The sequence below is a fragment of the Anoplophora glabripennis genome, unplaced genomic scaffold (genome assembly GCF_000390285.2).
Source record: "Anoplophora glabripennis isolate ALB-LARVAE unplaced genomic scaffold, Agla_2.0 scaffold277, whole genome shotgun sequence".
NCBI lineage: Eukaryota > Metazoa > Arthropoda > Insecta > Coleoptera > Cerambycidae > Anoplophora > Anoplophora glabripennis.
Genome location: NW_019416368.1, coordinates 1,532 through 26,334, shown reverse-complemented (window position 1 = coordinate 26,334; position 24,803 = coordinate 1,532). Strand labels below are relative to the sequence as shown.

Sequence of the window (24,803 nt, the reverse complement as noted above, 5' to 3'; positions counted from 1 at the left end):
CGTTGTTATTGCTGTTATTGATCTTGCTGGTGCTTATGCTTCTGTTGTTGTTATCGTCGTTGTTGATGCCGTAGTAGTAGTAGTAGTTGTTAGGGATGGGCGGTTATTGAAAAATAACCGGTTATCGGTTAACCGGTTATTTTTCTTAGTCGGTTAAACCTGAATCGGTTAACCTCTACCTAAAAACCGGTTATTGAAATAACCGGCCCTTTTAAATTTTTGTGAGTGCTCTAATTTATCTCTGTATTAAAAAATTGTGTAGTCATGTATCTGATTTAAAAATTTATATTTTTTTACTTTTATTCAAACACCAAGCAGTGCTTATATTTATTTTTTAAAACTTTATCAAATGGTTAGGTTTTCATATCGAGGAGAAATAAAACATTGATTTGACAGCTGAAATTTATTGTTATTTTGACACTTCTTCATAATGACCAACATGTTTTGTCCCGCTAGGGAGGCCTAATTAGCGTAGTCCGACCCACAGACCACTAAATAGGATGTCCAGCCAACGATGGCTTAAGTCTGATCACAGCAAAATAAATATTTATTTATTTTGTCTATGCTGTGGTCTGATCTACTATCAAGTTTAAGGATAGAGCACAATATATTTTAATCGTACAGTGAGCTAGAGCTAAAATTTTCACTCGGTCCCGGTAAAATAACCGGCACGCGGTTTTTGACATAAATAATCGGTTATCAGGTTAAACCGAAGTCGGGAAATAACCGGTTTTTGACCGGTTAACCGACACACAATAATCGGTTATTCATTTAACCGGTTATTTTTGCCCATCCCTACAGTAAAGCGACTTGACACTCCGTCAAGATCAAAACGTATTGGATGATTGGATGTTGTGGTCATGTGGCACGTGCATGATTACAAATATGATCCGTGATCATAAATGCATGTGGATTCTGGACTGGCGGCTAGCCACACCGATTCCACTTTGGCTTCCACATTGCGCACATGCTCCAACCATCAAACTCGTTTAGTTTCCCGGGCGTATTTAAAATATTGATATTAGGTATATCATGTAGGTTTTGGCAGAGTAACTGTTAATATTGTATGATTAAATTATTTTGTTGATAGTTAATGTAGATTGTAGATTAGCAATGATCTTAATTAAACACAATTCTGAGTTTTTGTTATTCATTGTTAAAACCTGTTAGGCAAAAAAAAACACTTGTAAAAATAAAGATATTTATTTTTTAAATAAGCATATTTAAGGCAATATTATTTAATTCCGGAATCAATCCAACAAAACGAATGCATTGACATACATATTTGACAGAAATAGCAGAGTTTTATAAAATCAATGGCGCAAATCACAGAATAGAAAAGGAATAATAATCGTTCTCGTTCTAGGTTATAAAACAATACAAACACAAACCTTTTGACATCCTGTAATTCCTGTAACCTGTAATAATAACATTTAAAGTTACAATCTTACCTTACAATAACAATTTTATCTGTAATGAGATAATTTGTTTAATTTGCGCCTTTTAAGTATCAATTATTATTAATTTTATTAACTTTGAAAATATTTTCAAGTATGTCTGAAAGTGACGAAGAATGGCAGCCTCATAGTAGCACAGGCCATTTTTTAAAAAGACCAAAAAAGGTTTTAACAAAGTTTAAATCTAATCAGTCTAAAAACATTTTAAATGGAACAACAGGAATCAAACCAATATTACACGATAATGTTAATTCTAAATACTTATATAATTTTTCTAAACAAATCTTACGGATAGAATATCCGGGTCTTGTGAAAGATGTAACTTCTGCAATTGAAACACTTGGAAAAATGCAAGAAATAGAAATGGTAATATTTTTGTAACATATGTAAAATTTACAGTTTTTGGCTTGAAAGATGTATATTTCTTATATCTAAGTTACATGTATTATTTGCTTGAGACGTTAAGAATTAAGAGTATTTGTTTTTTTTTTTAATTGATCAGTACTCGAAATCTATAATACAGTAAATTAATATTTTATAAACTCAAACTTGTTCTGTATTTTCATAGGCAGCTGCAGATCACAGAATTAAGTTGGAATTACGTTTTCATCCAAATAACAAATACAACAAACCTTGCAGTGCTGATAGAGACACGAATCCTGGAATTTTAATAAGAGTTAAACATGCTCCCACTAAATCACAACTGGATGAGCCAAAATATGACTATGAAGTTATAGGAGTAACATCATTAAATTTTAAGTTTAATCGTAATTATCAATATTTTACCAATTTGTTTTAATTTTAAGTTTGAAAGTAATATTGATGACTTAGTATCTAATTAGGATGAAATTTAGATGTTAAGGCTTAGAAGTTTTTCTCATTTAGTTGACATGATAATCTCAAAATACACTTATAAGTATTGTAATTTTTTTTTAGTTTCGAAGTAATTGCAAATATACACCGTAATTACTTAATAAGCTGATAATATCAATAATACAAAAATAGTGTTTCAAATAAAAGTTCCAACAGATCAATTTCTTCATATTCTAAAATTATTGTAAATTATACAGGGTGTCCCATTTCATCTGAGCATTACCATTATATTTTCAAATGGAACACATTAAACAGGGTGTTCTAAAAAGGTTGTGCCAAACTTCACGATTTTAGAGGGGACATTGTGATGAAAAACTTTTGCATAGAGACCCCTAGTCAAAAGTGAACCGTTTCGGCTCCAAAATCATCGTACTTCCTGAGCTATTGGACAATGCACACAATCCTATGGGTACGCAAGCTAGAATGTGGTAGCAACAAGACGGTGCACCTGCACATTTTTCCCGTATTGTACAGGATTACCTAAACCAACAATTTCCTGCACGATGGATCGGAAGAGGATTTAATCCAATTGAATTTTTTTCTCTGGGGTTACATCAAGTCGTTGGTGTATGAAACTCCCGTTGACAGCCAAGAGAAATTATTGGGAAGTGTGATGGCAGCCTCTCTTTACGTACAGCAAGATCCGCACATCCTCCAACGGGTGCATGATTCTATGCTTCAAAGGACCAATTTATCTAATGAAGTTGGGGGGTCGTCATTTTGAAACTTTATTATAATTTTTTCCTTTATCAGTAATAAACAATAATATGATATTGATATGTTTTATATTCAAGCAAGTCATTTTGAAACTTTATTATTTTTTGTTATCAGTATGACTTTGGAGCCGAAACGGCTCATTTTTGACTAGGGCACCCTACGCAAAAGTTTTTCATCACAATGCCCCCTCTAAAATCCTGAAGTTTGGCACAACCTTTTTGGAACACTCTATATATTTAAATACTTTATTTAATTTAAGGCATATTTTGATAAACAGATATTTGGTTATTTAAAGCTTTTGTAAGAAACATGTATATTTTAGAAATCTAAAAAATCTAAAATGAAACATGATAACAAGATAGGTTTTTTACAAGCATGAAGAAACCTATCTTCAATTAATAATTACAGATTTAAATGAAACCTTATATTAAATTTGTTACAGATAGATGCAAAATTTAATTTTCTTGAATTTTATAAAGGTTTGATGAAATCTATTACGGACGAGTTTTTAAATTCATCGGAAAATGTTATATTTACCAAATTATGCATTTGTCTCCTAATTCCAAGTATATGAAAGGGTCTATAATTTGATGTATGCACATTTTTGAGAGATGAATTTAAAAACTCGTACCTACTTCTGTAGTTTTTTTTCATATTTCTGGAATCTTTAAGACTAACATGGACTATGAAAATGATCATTGAGTATCGTATGACATAAAAGTTACCTAAATATTATAGCACGATGTGTCATACATCGCAATGGGCCAGTGGAGACTATTGTAACAGAAAGCCATCATAGACATTGACATTTCATTCAGATAGTTACAAAAATACAAAAAAAACTACAATAATATTTGTTTTATTCTACTTTAATAGAATGGATAGAAGATTTAAAATATTTGTCTAAAATAAATCCATTTGCGCATAATCTAAAACTTGGGACTTCTGTCACCCACAATTGTTATTTTTCTATTTGAAATTGATTAAGTAAGTAAAACATAAGATTATGTTTAAACAAGTGGTGAAATCTGCATCTGCTATCATGTTTAGTTTCAAACATATTTGATATTTTCAAGGATGCTGTAGACAATTTTTTTCTGTCATGTACAGTATATTTTAGATCCAGTATGTTTATCAAAACGTACCATAAATTTATGAAAAATTCAAAAATGCTTATATATACAGTCTATTCTTTTTCAAAAATGAAGTTAGATAATACAGAGAAGTACTGGAACATTCTATATAATTGAAAATAATTTTAATATGTAGCAAAATTGTTTTGATGCAATCTCAAGGTACAATTTTTATTTGAAACACTTTTTATATTATTGATATTACTAGAAATAAGGAAGAATCCGTCTTAAATAAAAAAATCCTCAGGATGCTTTAGAGGAATTTTAAATAAATTATAAGATAGTATAAGGTGATTCATAGAAGTGCAAAAAAAAAATTCAGAAGATAGAACATCGGTAATCTTAAAATTTTGCGTCATAAATTTGTACCCAATTTTTAATGGTTTAGTAGAATCACTGCACCGGTTTTCAACCACTTATGGTAAATTTTTTATCTTTAAGCCTCAACAACTTCATAAAAACTTCTTTGTTTGGAGGTCAACTTTGTTACTAATCCAATAAATAGATATTCTAAAATTAGAAAATTGTTCAAAGCAGAATCACAAAGCCAACAACAACATAAAGCTTCTGAAGGGAAAAAGGCCCATTGGAGAACATCTTCCGAATATTGAAAAAATATCATTTTTATTTTTTGTCTCTGTTCCAATTAGTACTTTTGGAAGGCATTCTGCAACTGAAAAAACTTATTTTCAAAGATAAAAAAAGGTGTACGAGAAAATCTGCTCGCTAAAATTGAAGAAATATGAATAGTACAGTCAACAACCGACAACTGTTCAGTTGAGTTCAAGTAAAACAGAAGAACAGACAAAATAAAGAGAGAGAAAGAGAAATTTTGTGTCCAATTCTGGACTAACTGGTCGAAATCTGTTCAGAAACATTTTTTTAATATCTATTTCCTGACCAAAAAAATAAATGTTCATTTCGCTGACTACAAATAATTTAATATATCAGCATTAACTTCAGCATCCTGTAATTGCTAAACTGTTAACAATTGCACATAGATTTGTAGGTCAAATTTGAAATATTTTTAATGTTCTATCTTCTTAAACTTTTTTTTTTATTTGCTGTGATTTACTATATATAGGTACGTGTTTTTTTTAATAGTTAATATCAGAGTAATACTACAAGAGAGGTTATTTAATACTACTTATAAATTATTTAAAACACACCTATTTTCAGGAATGTGTGATTTTCAATATTTGCCGTTAGTGGCTTCGAATGCAGCCAACGATAATGTGGAATATATTTATGAGAAAATTTTGCCAAAGAAGTTACCTACACTAGAATGGTTACTGTGAGTTATCTTTATTTTTTATCTAATAAAATTTTCCATCAGTGAAAACTATACTTTTAATTTGTCTTGTTTTATACATACATTCTCTGTTTTGTCTGCAATATGCCAACAAGAATTTTACAAATGACAAATATTAAACAAAAATATTTAATATTTAAGTTGGCTATTTAATCTTATTTAAGTCCCTAATTAATTCTGAAGGGGATGATTGATTATCAGTTTTCTTACCATGTATTAAGAGAACTGTTATACAAATTATGTAGTAGAAAGGGTCCGTATTCTTATCTTGCATTTTTTAATGTCTATAAATTATATAATTTACAATTATACCTACACAACGTAACATGAATTAAAATAATTTTTTTTATTTAAGTACCTACATCTAAAAAGTTAGTGTGGATATTTGATATACATGCAACTCAAAAAATTTCATTATTCAAATTTCATCATTCAGGATGTAACATAAATGCTTAATCTAACATTAGCAGTGGTTTCCACATCACTAATTAATAAAAATGGTTCTTATCAACTCGATTCATATTTGAGGTGTAACTTTACTCTCAATAGAATTCTGAAATAGATGCATAGTCTCAGCAACAGATTAGATTAGCACTAATAATATTTACTCGTAATTTTCATTTATTTCAAGCCAACTATTTCAAATTTGACTAGTACCTGAAGGCTTTACAAAAATATTTTTTTGCATATTGCATCATTTTTGAGATAAATAGTAAAATCGATATTTTTCTCATTAAAATTGTCATAGTATTAAATTATTTATTACGTAATATTGTAATAATAATATTATCTATGAACATATCATGTCTTCAATCCCATATTCAGGAATTTGAAGTAAAGCATCATATTTTTTTCATTCATTTTTAACACATTCTATTTCAACATATTTTTTTTCTTTAATTTATGACATAAAATTTACTGTGTATTTAAATTTCGTCAAGCATTTTCATTATACCCAGTATATATAGATGAAGAAGTTCTACTTTTTTCATGTCTTTAAATTTTCTTTTAATCATAGTATAGATATATAACATGTAAGCATAATGTTTAGTCAAATTTTAATGGCAGATAATGCTTTATTTTTTAAATTCCAGGTATTAAAAGTGAATAGAAATACATAATTGATTTCTCATAAAAATAATCATGCAAGTTCCTACGACACTTTTTTGAAAACTCACTATTATCAAAGTAAATATTTAATAAATATTTTGCCACAACCTTGTTTTAAGTTAAATGATTTTTTAAAATTTTGTAGATTTTTATTATTGGTAGCAAACTACATCTAATAAAAAAAATTATAAAAATTCTAAAGGCCTTAAAAGGCTTTTATTTGCAAGAAAATTGCTCATGACATTTTCATGTGGTTTTTTCAGTTTTTTTTTTCAAAAATTAAACAGCTTTATCTTACAGATCATCAAAGAATATTAGAAAAAGATCCTCTAATTTCTAATTGATCACATTAACTCTTTCAAAGGAAAAATGAATATATTGTTTTGAGATCATATTTTGCGATCTCGTTTTCCGTTAAAATCTCAGTAAATTGTCATTATTTTTGAATCTCACAATTTTTGTAATTTTATTTTGCATTAAAATTTTGTCTCGTCTATACTGTAAAATCATAAATTTGAAATATTTTTCTCAGAAAACATTAATATTATTGACTTGAATGATATTATGATGAAGCTATTTAAGCTCTTAGAAAATGATCATTTCTTTAAAGGAGTCATTTCCAGAACCACTTTAATTTAATTCATAGATACTGTCATTATTTCAATTATTATTTCATAAATATTAGGCCCGGTACTTTGAGTCTCGATTAAGACTTGATTAACTAATCAGTCGATTAGACTGTCATTATACATTATAAAATAAATCAGCATTATGTACAGTCTAATCGCTTGATCAGTTAATCAAGCTTTAACCGAGACTCGAAGTACCGGGCCTTAGTATTACAATATTTTTAGCAATACCTCATTTCTTAATACGTGCTATTAACGTTTGGTATTAAAAAATTTTAGGTCTAAAGAAACCTCATCTCAACCCAAATTTTTCATTCCTCCGAGTTTTGCTCGTATTGATATATCTCAAAATAAGTTATATTTAAATACTGCAGAAAAATTGAACTCAAATGTAAGACCAGAACTGTCAAAATTAAGTGAAAATGTTAAGTCGACAAAGAAACCTAAAAAGATACTGATCAAGCATGTGTCGATATTTGTAAATCTTCAAACACCTAATGTACAAATACCTGATCAACCTCTCACATATACAATGGAATTGATAAAAGAAAAGAACTTGGAAAAACAATATATAAATGTAAGAAAGGTAAGATAAAACATTTTTTTTTTCATAATCTTTAAATTTAAATGTTTTAAATCAAATAATAAATACACTTACAAACTGGAAATGTTTCTTGATATATCATAGAATCTGTGTTGGTATATTTCATCAGGTTGTCAAAAGTTGGTGTCATTTATTAAGCAAAACTTGCTTTAACACTTTATAAAGTTTTATGAAATATGGATTATCCTTACTCATATTATTGTTCTCTGTGTGGCACTAAGGCAGCCAAAACATAGTTTTCTAATTTAGCGTTTTTTTATCTTGTTTGATCTTTCAGATCAGTGAAATAAAACAAAAGTTGATAATTTTTATTCGAACTTAGAAAAATCATCTAATCATTTATTTAAATTTCTTACAAATAATACTATTTATATCAATCCCCATAATTTTTAGTGGACTACATTTGAATATATTTATTAGTTTGGGAAAAAAAATTTCAATTTCATTTAAAACAAGATTTCAACTTCTGTATCATAGCTATAGGTAATCCAAATTGTATAAATTATACAGGGTGAGTCGGGAGACTCTTACCAAACTCTAGGAATGGATTCTATATGTCAAAATAATAAGAAGACTCCAATATGTTATTTTCATTTGTTTTCAAGTTATAGCGTAATTACAAATTTTAAAAATTTGAAATCAAGAGATTGTCATGTTCAAAGTTCAAAAGTAGGATATTTGTCAGTCATTTTATGTTGCAATAGTTTAACATTTGATTACACGTTTGTGCGATCAAAGCGCTACAAAATGTTGCTGTTGAAGAATATCGTCAATGGTTTCTATATCGCAGATGTCCTGATAAAAATATATTTAAGAACACTATGATAGAATATCATACATTTTTTTTTATTGAAATCGTCATAGCTTGAAAACAAATGAAAATCGCATATCAACATTTGAGTTTTTTTCTAATTATTTTGACATGTAGAATCTATTCCAGGATGGCTAGTCCAAGATTATATTTCAGAGGACAATGGATAATACAATAAAAGACAATAAAAAAATTCTGTAACTACGCAATGTATAACTCTCTCCTGACTTATTGTACTAATTAGCAGGTCTTCTGAAAAAATTTTATTCACATCAACTTTTAATTATACCTTTCTTTATGCTAGAGGTTTCCTATGTGTCTATACCTCTTTCATAGGATTTATTGTACTACCCTTTTTCTATTTCAAAAATAGATTTTGTAGATTATTGTTCATTATTGTTAATAGATTACATTACTTAATACAATTGAAATTTCTCCCACAAATAATCTTTTCTTTCAAATTAATTAAGAATTTTTCTAAAAATATTCCATTAATATTTTAAAAGGATTAATAATAAAATAATATAAAAATTGAAATAAACAAGAACATTCTTGAATTCTGAAAAATTTTAAAATATATTTATTTGGTTATTTTCGTAGATTTTCAATTTTGTATTTTTGTTTATAATAAGAGTAAAAACAATTAGATTTTAGAATTTGTTTTTATGATTATTTATTTAGCTATTCGAGGAAAGGCCTGCATGGACTAAAGTTGCTATCCAATACAAAACTGGAATAAACACAGAAAATGCTAAAATTATATTACCGGCGGTTGCATATTTTTGTCCTGCAGGACCTTGGAGAATGACTTGGATAAGATATGAATACAACCCACAAAAAGATTTTAATTCCAGAATATATCAAACGTTGGATTATAGAATACGAGCTAAAGGTAAGGAAGTGATTACAAATACAACTTCTTGAAATTACGAAATCTGAAAATATAGATATATGTACCTGCTATTGACAGTAATCTTTTTTTTATAATATGACTATAATCTGATCATATCTTTATATATATATTTTTTTTTTTGGAAATCTAAAATGTTAGATCAGAATATCGAACACTGAAACAGCAAATAGAGTATGTATAAATATACAGGGTGATTTATAGCTAATATGTTGAATTCAATTATTTTTCGAGGTGTTGCTTTGAATTTGCGATAAGATATTAAAATCATCTGCCCTCCCATTTTTTTTATAAATACAAAATCTCAAGAGATAATAAGGTTAAAATATTACCAAAATAACCTTGTACATATTCTGTAATATATCTATTGTCAAAATAGTTCAATTAAAAAAAATTATATTTATGTATTTTAATTTTAAATTTCATATTTCTGAAGTTACCTAAATAATTTGCAATATTGCAGAGGGAACAAAACTGAAAGTTGATGCTAAAAGAAGTTACACAAACAAAACTTCTCTAAAAGATAAAGTAGATTCTATCAATAATTATATTATTGAAGAAAGAAGTTATGTCCTACGACCGAATTATATACCTCCAGCACGGCAGATGTTCTATCAGGTGATTTTATTATACAAATTTTTTAACAATATTTAACTACTTATTGAATTGATTCATCCAGGAATATATTTTTTAGATCTATTTGTTTTATTTATTTTAGTATTGCGATGTGCTATTACCTGAAATTCAAGAAATGGTATCTAGATTACCTAAATTACCTGCAGGGACAAAATATGACTCAAAGAATGGATGGTTGCCAGTTAATTTTACGGAACAATGTAGAGAAATAGTTAATAAATATGTGATGGATAGGGTACAAGAAGAACTACTAGAAGATACCATCAAATTGCAACAGCAAAATCAGTCAGAAATGTCTGAAAAGCAGCAATTAAAGGAAAATTCATCTCCTACCTATTGTAGCAAAATGTTAAGCAATATTAAAAAAGGCATATATACAAGTGTAAATGTACCACCATTTATAAAGGAACCATCTAAATCTAGTGCAAACATGACTGATTCTGAAATTCACACAATTGACTTATTAGGTGAGATAATAAATTATTAGAAAATTTTAATTTGATAGCTAATTAAGTTTTAATCATCGTCAATTTAACCAAACAATTTGCACAAACAACTTAAAAAGAAACATAATAATTGTCATTGGTTTGTATCAGAGCAGATGATCTGATTTTATTAATTTATGTCACGCAATTTGTTATTGATAAAAAAAACGATTTCTTGATTGGAGTTTGGAGGTAGAGCAGTTGTTCTGATTCGAGCAACACAATAAGGCCTCTCTAGTTCAGCCTGACCGCAACTGAATCATGCTGATGAACACTGGCTCTAGATAGGCGTATGTTTCTGTTTAAATCATAAATAAAATGACTATGACATTAATGAAATGTCAAATGTCAGCAAGCATGCGGTTGATAGCAATAGTCTACGATGGTCTTTAGTTAAATTGCGACCATAAAAATGATACTCTTACATAAAAAACTGGTTGACTGATCAATATCTATTTAACACTATTTATCTAGTTATTTTTATAAATGTACCTAATAAGTAAATATAAGTCAATAATTTCATTATTAAATTAAAAAAAAAACAATATTAATATTTGGTACTTGAACCAATTTTAATGAGTAAATCAGATGCATTAGAAGTCATTCTGTAAAATTCCTCACAAGTTCACTAAAGGAACATTGGATATCAATTTTCTTTGTAATTTTTTCTGCACTTTTGACCACTGAGTATTTATTTAAAAAAACACTTTCGATCTTGACATTGTGGCTTGAAATAGCAAAATAATCTATCAATATTAATAGTTCAGAGAAATGCTCTGCAGCTGTGCATTATAGGCAGACTATCATGTCCTTTATATAAAACTTAACTGAGTATGCACTGCTTTCTAGAGATTGCTTTCTTTAGACAATCCAATAAGTAAAGCCAATCAAAAATTAAATTATTTCAAATATCTCAAGTTTCACAAGATTTTTTGAATTTTTTTTTTTTTTTTAAATATATCGTCATTGATCACGCAAAGAGGCGTAAGCACCAAAAACGCAACTTGAGTAATTTCTCAGGACCTTAATATAAAGAAATATTACAACAGTGGTGGCTTGTCAGGTGACACACTGCTTCACCTAAAATTTCCGTTTGGTTGTGCAATTTAAAATTATTTTAAATTTTATATAAATTTTATAATTTAGGTACAATTCTATATTGAAAATGTATTGTGTTTGTTTGTTTAATACGCAGAAATAAACAGAATAGTTGCGCGGTGAACACCTTCTAAAAAAACATTGGCTTCGTTCAGCGCGAACATCAACCTCGGACCATATAACGTATAGTATACAGAAGTGACGCAAATTGAAATCAGTCTGTATTCTGCTTCTCTTCCTAGCGTTTAGCGTTGTTACTGGGGGTTGTCATGGCAACGAAGCGGCCAACATGGGATTGATGGCATCGCCCAGTGCACGATTATAATGGTTCTTAGTTAATATTTGTTTTATATAATAATTGTACAAATGTTTTCTATGTATGATCCAGTATGTATTTTATTGGAAATGCCATTTTCCAGATGGAAAATTGAGGACAAAAAGGATTTTTTAAATTGCGAGAAATACAACGTGTACGTTCGAAAGTTTAGGAATGAATGGTATTCGGAGTATAAGTGGTTGTGTGGAAGTGTTCATTTAAAAAAACCTTTCTGTATGCTGTGTTTAATTGTGGGTGTAAAGTTGGGTGTGTGGAATAAGAAGGGATTTAACAATTTTGGGAACGTCACGCGAGGTTATTATAACCACAAAGCTTCTTTGGAACATACATGTACGGTGTGCATTAATGTTTGCAGAAGTCCACAAGCCGAACTATTATTTCTATTTTTTATGAAATCTAAATGAAAATCCTTCTCACGAACGTCAGTTTTCCGGTATATTGCAAATGCAACCAAAAATTTCCAATTCATTTAAAGCCGTTTGACCTTGAAAATTTGAAAATTTTTGCCAGCGGCGCTTTTTTTTTCTTTTAGTCAATCAATGAATATGCTTCACCTATTCTCAATGTCACGAGCCGCCACTGCATTACAAGCAACTTTTTTGTGATATGTATGCTGGATATCATCACTGAAGAAACAATACCGTACAGAACAAAAATATCAACTTTTCAGGAGACCAAAAAAACTGTTTCGTAACTGTAATTAATGAAAACCTAATTTTAGGTTCCTGGTATCAAAATAACCAACAAATTATTACTTCAATTGCAAACTCTTCAAAATTACGGTATTAGACGGAGATGCGCCCTATTTAAGTGTTTTGTGGGAATCCTGAATTTTGATAAAAATGTCACCTAGGCGGTATTGTTTCTTCAGTGACGATATCATAGTACTAATTATATACCAATATAGATGAATATGCAGAGTGTTTCATATAAGAACCGATACAGCAGCGGCATGTAAGTGAACCCTGAGAAGTTATAGGCCTTGAAAATGAGGTTTAAAATTTCAAAAGAAATCAATATCTCAGTTTATTTTTTTAGAAATTTGAAACCCCATATTCAAGGCCTATAAGTTCTCAAGGGTGCAGCTTACTATAAAGGTAAGTTGCGTTAAATCACCATATTTTGGGTTCCCCTACTAGTCGAGGAAATAAAGCACTGAACCTCTGAAATTTTTCGATCAAGTCGTATCAAGATGGGGTTTTTTGCATTTGGTTTCTAAAATTATGTGAAAAAAATGTATCAACTTTGTATTATGTTTTTCGGCCAAATTGCATTTGTGCAGTGCAAAATACATCCGGAAAAATGCATTTTTTAGTCATTTAGAAAAAATTCATATCTCGGTTAATAATGCCTGGAATGGACTCAAATCAGGGTCCAGTTGGTTTTCGAGGTTGCTGATTCCGAATATGACCTTCAAATTGGTCCATCCCCGATCTGGAGCTTAGGAGGCTTCTCCTGAATTTCACTCTTAAATGTAACGAGACTTGACACCCGGGGGCTTTTCGGGTTGCTGATTCCTAATCTGACGTCGGCGAGCAAACCCCCGCCATCCCCCCGGACACCTAGTGCACCGGAACCTAGACCTTGAAATCGGCGTCATCGCCAGAAAAATCAATAAATAGTGAATTTTCAATATATTTCAGACTGCCGTTAATACTGCAATAACTTGTTTGGAATTGTTTATCTAACTATGCAAGATGAAAATAGAGAGAATAAATTTAATGAATGTCACAATCATGAATTTCAAAAAGCCACGAATTTTTATTTCTGTTTTTACATTTTATTTCAAATTTAAATCGGATAAGGAAGTGGTAATTAAATAAAATACATTCATTTATATGTATTATTTATATTATTACTATGTCACAAAAAACAAACAATGAAATTATATTCAAAAATCAACGCGAATGATGACCTTACATTTCCCTGGAAATTTTTGGTATGTCCGGCACATAACCAGTAGTTTTTAATTTAAAATTCGATTCTACATTTTGATTAGTTATTTGGCTTCTTACCTTGTTCTTTACTAAGTTCATCGAAGAAAAAACTTGCTCGCACGAATTGTTGACCCTAATATTTTCAGCACACCAAAAGCTTTTTTTTTTATTTAGTCATAGCATTTCGGAAGACTATTACAGTTATCGAAAATTAGTGCCTCAGGCTTGGGCATGTCTTTTAAAACTGTCCACTTATGCTGTGATAGCAAACTACATTTCTGCCTTTCTAGCTCTTCTAAGCTACTACTTAGATTCGTAAATTTCGAACTACACAAATCTCTGCTTTTTAAATCTAGTAATTTGATTTCAGATGTACCCACATTGATATCAAATAGAGCAAAATTTAGCGCTTTGGTGTTTGCAATGAATGCCAAGGTAGCTTATTAACAGCTTAACTAGTTAATTTTAATTTAATACAGTATAAAAAAGTTTTATTTCTTCGCAGGACACTTACCTAAAACCAGGTACTTGGGTCGTATTTTGTACACAAAATCTGCCGAATTACCTCGTGGTTTTTACGCAAAGCACATGAAATCATATTACGACTTCCTATATCATTTTAAGCAGTAAATTTAAGAAAAAGTTTTGTATAAAAAGTGTTAATAACTGAACGGACAGCTACGGACATCTGCTATCGATTTATTCAATTAGAGATTTCTTTACCTGGATATTGTTATTTTGTTACAAAGCACGTCCACACTTTTGACTACGTAGTTTTGCCGTCCAAACTGACACTGAGCATCCCCCTATGCTCACTGGAAAAACTTACTCCAGCCAGCGCACAGCAAGCGGCTCAAGGTCGGTTCGAACTATGCCCAAAACCCTGTTCACACTGGCGACACTAATTACGTGAGCGACTCATGAGCCTCATGTGTACTCTGTGCTACATGTCTGTTCGCTTTAGCTTTTAATTCTTTTTAGAGGTACTTGAAGAGCCGCATGTCGGCCCCTGCCCTAAGGGCTTAATTCAAAGACTTTAATCGATTTTCTTTTTGTCGCTTATGTCGATTTGCAAGATCAATGCCAATATATAATTATAGCTACGTAAAATTGCAAAATTTGCTGCAATAATAATAGTTTCATGCAGGACCATAGGCAGAAAGGACACAGCAAGCATTTAGTCCTTTTTTTCAAGCTCTGTTGAAATTTGCATTTGGCTATATTCCAATATTGAATAAATTCACATTTTTTTTGTATTATGTAATAAATTGCATAATAATATTTGCACTGTCAGTGTCTTTAACAGAAACTAGTTTTTCAGAATTTATGTTAGGTCAAACTATTTGTTTGGCCTAACATAAATTCTTCTGACAATAGCGTCATAAAATTTTCAAGAACTTATTTTTGGAGAATTTTCCCAATCACAAAGGACACCGAATAAACATAAATGAGAGATGCCCAAGAAAATATGATTTTATAAATTGAGAAATGTTTTTACTAATCTAAATCAATAAAACTCTAGAATACCATATATTGTGTTACATTAATAAATAATAAATTAATAAATAATAAATTCACAAGTTTATCAGTGAAAGAAGTAATCGAATTTTATATGAATTCATTTTCAAAACGTTTCAAAATTTAATACACACTTATGACCTTATGAAAGAAACGTGATTATGTACTTAATAATTTTTTCATTTCTGAAATGGGTATTAAAAAACAAAAAAAAATGCTATAACTATGACCATAGTTTCATTTATGTGAAAGCCTTTTTTTTAACTTCTGCAGATGAAGATGAATTAGAACAAATAAATGCTGATGATGTAGTTAATTCCATACCAGAAAGGATGGATGAAAACTCAGATGATGAACACCTTAGTCAGAGTTCAGACATGGATATTGATTTGGAAGCCGTGGAAGATGTGAATAAAATGATTGCAGGCCTTCAGGAAGAGGATGAAGTTAATGTTATGGCATCCTTCTTGAAAGAAACTCTGTAATATATTTAAAAAAAAATCTTTCGTACAAAAATATTTATTAATAGAATGATAAAATGGATATTTTAATACATTTAAGTGTACCTAAAAAAATGTAAGAATATTTCTTAAAATAAACGAATACTAATAAATTTGGAAATTTTACATTTGTGGTAAATGCTCGATAGGAGTAGCGAATTTAAAATCTTGAGGGAATAAGTTTGCAGCATGTGGATACATAAGTTTATATGACTGTCTAATAGTCACATCAGCTACACCTGCAATATCTCCAATTTCCTTCTGACTTCTCTTGTCCTCGGATGCCTGAAATAACAAAAATATATTAAAAAAAAAGAATAAAAAAGTTCTTAACTGTTCCGCATTTTGTCAAACCGCGATATTCTAAAACAACATTTTGTGTAGATAACTCTTACTAAAACGTTCCTGTGTTGAAGGAAATGTATGAAGAAAAATGTACTTTAAGAACATATACATAGTTAGAAAAAGTACAATTGGGCAATTAATGTTTGAATCTGTCTCACTTCAACACACATCCACATATTGCTGAACAGTATGAAATAGGATTATTTTCAAGAAAAATATAGTTTCAAAAGATAAAATTTTTTAACGTTATTGTTTCGATCAACTTATGCAAAAAGAGGTAGAATGTTGAATGTTTAATGCCTTTCATCTACCCTCGACCATATTGCGAGCTAGTTAGACTACAAGCCCATCGGAAATTTTCAAGGGGTCATTTGACCCAGCATGAATTGCTTATAAATCAATACTACCACATATAACAATAACTTTAGAAACTATGCCGTCAATTCTTGTTGGTACAGATCAGTACACAAGTAAGCTAAACCTGTCCACCCAGGGGGGGGGAGGGTTTTAAAAAAAAGAACCTCGACCTAATGCCGTACAAAAATAGCAATACCGGAAGCCAGGAAAATTTTTCATTTTCTGAACATTTTGGCCCGGTTTTTGGTGATTTACTATAGTACGGCATTTATACTGCAAGTTTCCGATTGATACGTAGATAACTTTTTTAGTGACACCATACGTATCTGCTGATGCAGAGGTTAGAAATGCAGGGCGCAACCCTCTATTTTAGCCCCCATTGTTTCACGTCATTGAAAAAAGTACGGCATCGATTCCACATGATTATTTAACTCTCCAAATAATTCTTAGCAACTATGCCGTCTGAAAATTATGGTTAATGCAAAAGTTTATAAACAATTACTTGTATTTTGGAAGTGTTTTATTTTTTTCTATAAAATCATTAATTCCTGCACGGCAACCACTTTTTTGATAAAATATAACCAAAAACTATCGTACTAAATTATGGCCAGTTATAATTATTAATGGTACAAATTAAAAATTCAAATTGAAAAACATAAATAAATTATGAAAATGTACAAAACTGAAAAGTCCTTGATATAAACTAAAAATGTTATATTCAAAATATTATGGCTGTAATTGACTTATCATAAGTTAGAGATGGGAAAATTCCCAAACTATGGAAATTCCTGGAAAGTTTCCATTGAAAATTCCGGAAATTAAAAATTTTTTTTTTCGGATTTGGTATTGTGTTCTACATACCATCAGCTTTCCAAAAAGACCAAATACTTATATACATTTTTATTTATATTGGTATAAATATTGGAAAAATATAAATTATGTATTAATCATCCGTTAGAAAAAATTATATGCTGAGAGTTACAGTGCGTAAAAACTATAAAGTATACAATATTTATATTTATTTTTTAACAAACAAATAGTAAATACATCAAATAATTATACTAGTTTTAAAATGTAATTGTACTTTGGTTCAACTATCAAAATTCATATTAAATTTGAAAAGGGGGCAATTTATGAGTCTTGTATTGCTCTCTATTATGTAGATTGTAGACTTAATATGGTCTTCTGGTATTCCGAATTAACCGAAAATCCGAAATTAACCAACGATTTTTTGTGTATGTTCAAAGAATTTCCATTTTGGAAACTTTCCGGGACGGAAAATTTCACATTGCCCATCTCTATATAAGTAAAAAAACAATGCCGTACATTTTTAACTAGTGGATTTTACATAGCTGATAGTATTTTTCATTAAATTTTCACTACATTTTTAGGTCATTAATAACTATACGGCATTTACAAATTTTCATCAGAAACATAACAAAGAATGAAAATTGCAATGCCGTACATATTTGTTGGAACAATTCTCCGAAACTGTTATAAGTCCAAATGAGTTTAACAGTACCCTCGCATTTGCATATTTGCAACTTCTGCTACAATTGTTTGAACAATTTATTTATGCAAAAATTGTGATGAAGCCATTGGCATACAATATATGTTTAAAATTAGTAAAATAATTTAAAAGTGCAATTGTTACAAAAACAACTTTAAGATTGTCGGTTATAAACATGAATAAAACCACATAAAAATTTAGATATTTTTATACTCTATTCAAAAATACTATGGTTTTAATATTTATTGCAAAATTAGCAGTAAAAAAAATAATTTCATCAGTTTGACGAAATTCGCTACAGCAAACTAAAAAAAACTTAATTTCAATGAAAATGTTCAAAATTAGTTCCTTGAACGTCTTGGCCGCGTCCTAAATGTGAATAAAAATGTCTTTTAACGTTTTCCAACATCTGAGGCGTGATCGACCTAACCATAACTGTTATTATTATTTTTCAATAAAATTGGCAATGCCAGCTATGAATAATTTTGATAAGTTTTTATATTTATTTTTAGTTGAAAATGTTGAAAAAGGACACTGAAATTGGTTTTGCTAGTCTGCAAGAACAAAACGCTGTTTTTATATTTTTATTTATTGTAACAAATTTCGTTAAGCAGACCATTAATGTTTGCAATAAATATTAAAACCATAGCATTTTTGAGTAGGCAATGAAAATACGTTTCAAATGAGGTATCACAAGCTTCTACTTCTCATTTAAAAATTTAGGGGTTGCAACTGCCACTCGAAGAGGGTTGAATTTGTGGATGAAATTTTTTTGTTGCAAAATGTAATTTCAGAATCCACAATCGACGTGTCTCAGGATTATTTATAAATGTGCACAATAATTGAAATACTGAATTTATTCCATTTGGCTGTTCCACACCATATATAAAATATATTCTTAAGTATCCATAATTACATTGTTTCACAGTTACGTCAACATTTTTTAAATTACCCCAGTATTTATATTCATAATAAATTTAAAAAATGTTTTTTTCTGCATATGCATTTTCAAATTCTAAAAATACACAAATACCTGAGATGCCATGTATATAGCAGCTGCTGCAACAGATATCGGTGATCTTCCAGGTACAATATCTAGCTCGACAGCTTTTCGTGCTATATGGGTAGCAGCTCTTTGTACCATATTAGGTAATCCCAAATTAGAACAAAATCGAGACATAAAATCTCCAGTGGTAATTAGATCCACTGATGTTTCCAGAGCTTTGAGAATTAGCTTAAAGCATCTACCAATTTCTCTTTTACTGATTTTACTGACAGCACAAATTTCCTTAAAAGTACGTGGTACTCCTTCTTGGCGACAAGCAATATAGAGACAAGCTGAAGCTATTGCGTCATTGGATCGACCTAAAATATTTATTTATTATCTTCTAATGCAAAAATATACATATTCAATAAATACAATACCTTTCAAATTTCTACCATCATGGACCTGTTTAAAAAGATTATTTGCTCTATCCACTATAGTTCTTGGTAAATTGATGCGATCTGCCATTGCGTTGATTTCTTTGAAAGCATTAATGAGAGCTCTATCTGAACTATTCATAGTTCTACGATTTTGATATCTGGCCACACCAAACGAATCAAAACTTGCATCACCTGGATAGTAAGGCATTTTATAATTTTGGTTCAATTCATTTCACTTTTTTGTTATTCAATAGTAGCAAAAAAAATATACAAATAATAGTAAAAAATAATATAATGTATTTTGCAATAAGATAAGAAAATGCAATTTTTTTCTATTCATATATAATTTGGCATTATATTTAATATAGTAAATTATTAATTTTTTGTTTGTTTTTATCAACACGTGTTCTATTCAAAACTGCCACTGTGACATTCAGAATGACATTTTCCAAGTAAAATGTTATCATTTATTTTTGTTTTTAAATATCTTTAAATATGTACAAATCATGTTTCGTTGGTCACTTTCTCTATCAGTGATCAGTGTTCCGAAAGTCTGTCAGGAAACTCCGGGAGGTGATTATACGTTTTAAAATAGTAACATTATGTAACGAAAATTTTTTTCAAATTATCAATTGTTTGCAAGTTACCTTGTCAAAGTTAATTTTTTTTTGTTTTTCTATTTAAATAACTTATTTAATTCAAGTTCGATTAGTCTCTCATTTGGCACACCCACTAAGTAGGTGATCAGTAGATGGACCAGTCAGAGAAAAGTTTCATTATGCGCCGCATAAGGCACTTTACCTAGAACTCAAAATATGTTTTGTTCATAACTTTTTTCTCTTGCTAGACACAGATATTTAAACATTATTGAAAAGAAAAATAATATCAGAAAAAATCATATACTCTTAACTAATTCAAGTTGATAAATGTAACCGTTTAGCATGAAATTACCATAAAAGTGTTATTAAACATCAAATTTTTGATCATTCTGCAATTAATCAAGTTGCCATGCTGTAATACCATCTCTTGTAAAACCAGTTTCGTTAGTAAATAAAAATATTATCAGTAAATTCATTATCCTCAGCTTATTTTTCCACATTATTACAGAGCTAAAAAAAAATTACAATGGTGAAAAATCAAACATACCTGCTTTAAACAATATTTGTTGCAATTCGTAACACCAAAATTACTTGATTAATTACAGAAAGAATTATCAAAAATTTGATGTTTAACACATTAATAGCGATTTCCTGGTAAACGGTTACATATATCAGCTTGAACAAAGAGTGCATATTTTTCACTTTTCAATAATTTTTAAATTTCTGTGATGTCAACAAGAAAGTGCCCACTAGCGGCGCATAATGAAACTCTTCTCTGACTGGTCCAATAGAGCTTCATCTACTTAGTGGGTGTGCCAAATGAGAGACTAATCGAACATGAATTAAATAAGTTATTTAAATAGAAAAATAAAAAAATTGAACTTTGACAAGCTGTAGCTTGCAAACAATTGACAATTCGAAATAAATTTTCATTACATACTGCTATTATTTTAATCCGTAGAATTACCTCCCGGAGTTTCCCGACGGACTTTCTGAACTCCCTGTGTTACCTATGTCATATTTTAAATAAATTTTGTTTATAAATTGCAACAACCTTGTTTATAAATTAAGTGATTGTGAAATATCAAATTGAATTGCCATCTAGTTATAAATTTTGTAATATTTGTACTTTATGGTATGTATTTATTGTATTAAATTATAGCTTTCTGGGCATTTTTAAATGTACAACTTTTTGTGATTAAGCGTAGAAATTTTAAAATAAATCGAAATTATGACAGTATTTTTTTCCTATTCTAAAAACTGAAGAATTTTTTCATAGTTAATTTTTTTCTTTTAACTTTTTTTTATATTTTATTAGTAGACTCCTGTTATTGGGTATCGCCTGTTGGATGTGTATTTTAAATAAATAAAATAAATAAAAATAAATTAAAATTTGTCATCTTAATAGACACAAATATACAATTTGTCAAATCTGCAAAATGCTCGCTATACTCAGTATTTTTACCTTTTCTTTTTTTACCATAACCAGGAAATATATCATATTTTACAAGGTCCTACTTTTTTATTAAAAGAATTTTTTTTTCAAATGTAAAATTTCAAAATTATAATATATATTATTGAAATAAAATAGTAGGTAGTAGTAGGTTATTTCAATATATCGTTTCATGAAAAAATAGTGTAATTGAACACTTAATTCAAAAGAGAACTAAAAATTTTTGTAGTCAAAGAGAGTATCAGCGTTGCCACACGTCCCGCTTTTTAATCCAAAATTAAATGTTCCACGTGAGACATGCTCAGTCCCGCTTTTGTTTTTTTTTTTTCTTTAGGCATCAATTATTTTTTCCAGGTCTGTTATTAAATAGATATTTCCTGATTATGTCCTTTTTTTTGTAGACATCGACAAACCCGTAATATGTCCCATATTTGGACGAAAGAATCCCGCTTTTTTATTCAAAAAGTTTGAAAATCCCGCTTTGCAAGAAGAAAAAAAAATCTGGCAACAAATCTTATTAACATAAATATTGATTTATTTATTGAGAAATTGATATGAAATAACTATATCTTCTTTTTTATTACATAAACATCGATATTTCATATGGTGTATGATTAGTAAACCGTTCTTCCATGAGATCCTCGATATATTAAAATATGAAAACAATGCAGTGTAAGGTCCATATTACTCTGGGATGCCTAATGAGAAGCCATAGCAGTGCAGCCAATCAGAATGAATTTATTAAATTTAATACATTCCAATTGTGTTCCATGGTTTTCCATTTGGCATCTTATTGTTAGTGCAATATCAGTCGCACTGTTTCATGATTTTTTTAATAGTACACTTTACCAATACATAAAATAACTACTAGGACTGTAGTTAATTTAGAGAGATTTACAATAAATGGTGCGACTTATGCTATATCGCATCGGACACTTCTGTTCAAAGCTCTGTCATTAGGATTAACTTTTTATTATGTATTATTTTGCTGAATTTTTTTTTCTCAGTTCCGAAGATGTCAAATTACAAGCCAACAGGACACCATTTGCAGGAAGTTTTACTTTTCCTTTTAATTCAAAGAAAAGTGCTGCTGAAAGCCATCGAGTGCTGTTGGAATACTCAACCACATGTTCATGAAGTCAAAAAATACTTAGAAATGCTGAAATGGGATGTTTTGCCCCATCTGTCATATTCATCAGATATTGGTCTATCGGATTTCTACTTGTTCTGATCCATGGAACACGGCCTGGCTAAGCAGCGCTTCCAATGATAAGAAAAATTTAATTGTTTGGTGGATAGCATTAAAATATGAGTTGTTCTAACGACAAATCCGTACGCTGCCAGAAAGGTGGGAAAAAGTAATGGCTAGCAATGGACAATGCTTCAAAAATAATAATGTACACAATTTTTCATAAAGCCTTGAATTTACAAAAAAATTCGTCAAAATTGTGACTAAACTTATTCAGTTTGATATAATAGTAGTTTATTTTTTTTATCCTCAGATGACAATTCCAAAAATTAATCACGAAATTGTTATAATTAGTTACATTTGTAGCAACATTTTAGACATTACAATAAATTGGCCAATAGGCCAAATTTAGGGGTACTTTTAGAATAAAAATCAATGTTGATTTCACAAATCATAATAGACTTGTCACTTATGCCAGAATAACGTAACACAATAACTATTATATACAGCTAACCCATTCAGTTAGTAAAAAAAAAATGTTAAAATTATGGAAGGAAACTAGAATTAGTTATTCTAACGGTCCGTACAATATTTGTTGAGATAGAATTCCAAGAAAATTATCAGAATTACTGTAACAATTTACCATGGCAGGGGTGTGACTTGAAATTTTCTGCCAGTCTTTCTACCTCTGGTGTCAAATGCGGACATCAGACGCGTTCCTTGAAATGTTCCGCCAATGCCTCTGCCTCGGGTGTCGAATGCAGTTAATTCCAAAAATGTGACAAGTCTTGGAATTCTACCTTAACAAATATCGTAGGGACTGTACTTATTAAATAAATATTAAAAGTAATTTATGTATTTACATGTATCAAAATAATTTGGACAATTTGTTTAAATCTATCCAAATAAATTTTACTAAAACTTGAAGTTTTTACCGAGGTTTTTACCTATTGCAAAACCCAAAATTCATTATTACTATTTTTACACTATATCCACCTGATATAATTGTAATTAAATATTAGGGAAATGTATGTATAAAGATCTGTTTTGTTATATTCACCTCTTCCTGGTCCTATCATTGTCGTTAAGTCTGATCCACCAAGTAAAGGATTTTCTGGGCCTCCAACACGTGAAGGATCCACCCCATTTTTTTCATTACTGAACGTCCTCCACTCAGAACCAACATCAATAACTCTACATAAACGAATCATTTTAACAGTGCATTTTTTCAAAATTTATCGTTTTTACCTGTCACCAACTACTAAACCACATTCAGAACATATTTGATCACCAGCACGGTAATCTTCTATCAATGGTGCATCTGGATGTGAAATACAACATACCTTATTCGTCTCATACCTAAAAAATATCAGCACAATAAATAATTCAATTATGTATCACTAATAAAAATAAATTAGTACCTTGAAGAACTAGCCATTTTCACATACTGCAACTACACTGTTTTCGTTTTCTATTTCTATTCAGATATTTGACAACTTTGACAAGAATAAATTGACAACCGTATTTTTTTGCGAAGCAACAGAGCTCAGTTTTGGTTCAGTTGTGATTTTAATTTTAGTGGTTAAATCTGACGTCATATTCACAAAGAGCTTAGAGCATATACTACATACCAGTACCACAGCTCATACAGCTCCACAACTGTCTTGGCGCCTTGGCGGGATCGGTTAGCGTCGATTCCGCCGCGCAGCGTTTATGCTCCGCCTTCCAGCGGAAAAGACGGCTTTGGCGTTCGTTAAGGCGAGTAGCGACAACGGGTAGTAAGAATTGCATCATAGGCGTGGGTATAATTTCGTTGATTTATTTTTATTTTATATAATAATGAAAATGAAGATACCTT

The 24,803-nt window shown here is 29.8% G+C and overlaps 2 protein-coding genes across 3 annotated transcripts; one reads left to right on the top strand and one right to left on the bottom strand.

The window, feature by feature from the left end:
• Positions 1-1,393: 1,393 nt before the first annotated feature.
• LOC108908405 (general transcription factor 3C polypeptide 5) lies at positions 1,394-23,758 on the top strand. Of its 2 annotated transcripts, none has more exons than XM_018712438.2 (8): positions 1,394-1,823; positions 2,026-2,224; positions 5,360-5,474; positions 7,511-7,817; positions 9,328-9,538; positions 10,020-10,174; positions 10,275-10,659; positions 22,764-23,758. In XM_018712438.2, the coding sequence occupies exons 1-8, from the start codon at positions 1,554-1,556 to the stop codon at positions 22,985-22,987; spliced, it is 1,866 nt and encodes a 621-aa protein (XP_018567954.1). In that variant the 5' UTR covers positions 1,394-1,553; the 3' UTR covers positions 22,988-23,758. The 2 variants fall into 2 exon arrangements, with proteins under 2 accessions (XP_018567954.1, XP_018567955.1); XM_018712439.1 differs by lacking the exon at positions 22,764-23,758 and adding an exon at positions 15,841-16,128.
• LOC108908406 (transcription initiation factor IIB) lies at positions 16,119-24,476 on the bottom strand. Its single transcript, XM_018712440.2, has 6 exons — positions 24,367-24,476; positions 24,194-24,304; positions 24,006-24,139; positions 19,705-19,896; positions 19,313-19,644; positions 16,119-16,352 (listed from the first exon to the last, which is right to left on the bottom strand). Exons 1-6 carry the CDS (start codon positions 24,381-24,383, stop codon positions 16,191-16,193), a joined length of 948 nt encoding a protein of 315 aa, XP_018567956.1. The 5' UTR covers positions 24,384-24,476; the 3' UTR covers positions 16,119-16,190.
• Positions 24,477-24,803: the final 327 nt, after the last annotated feature.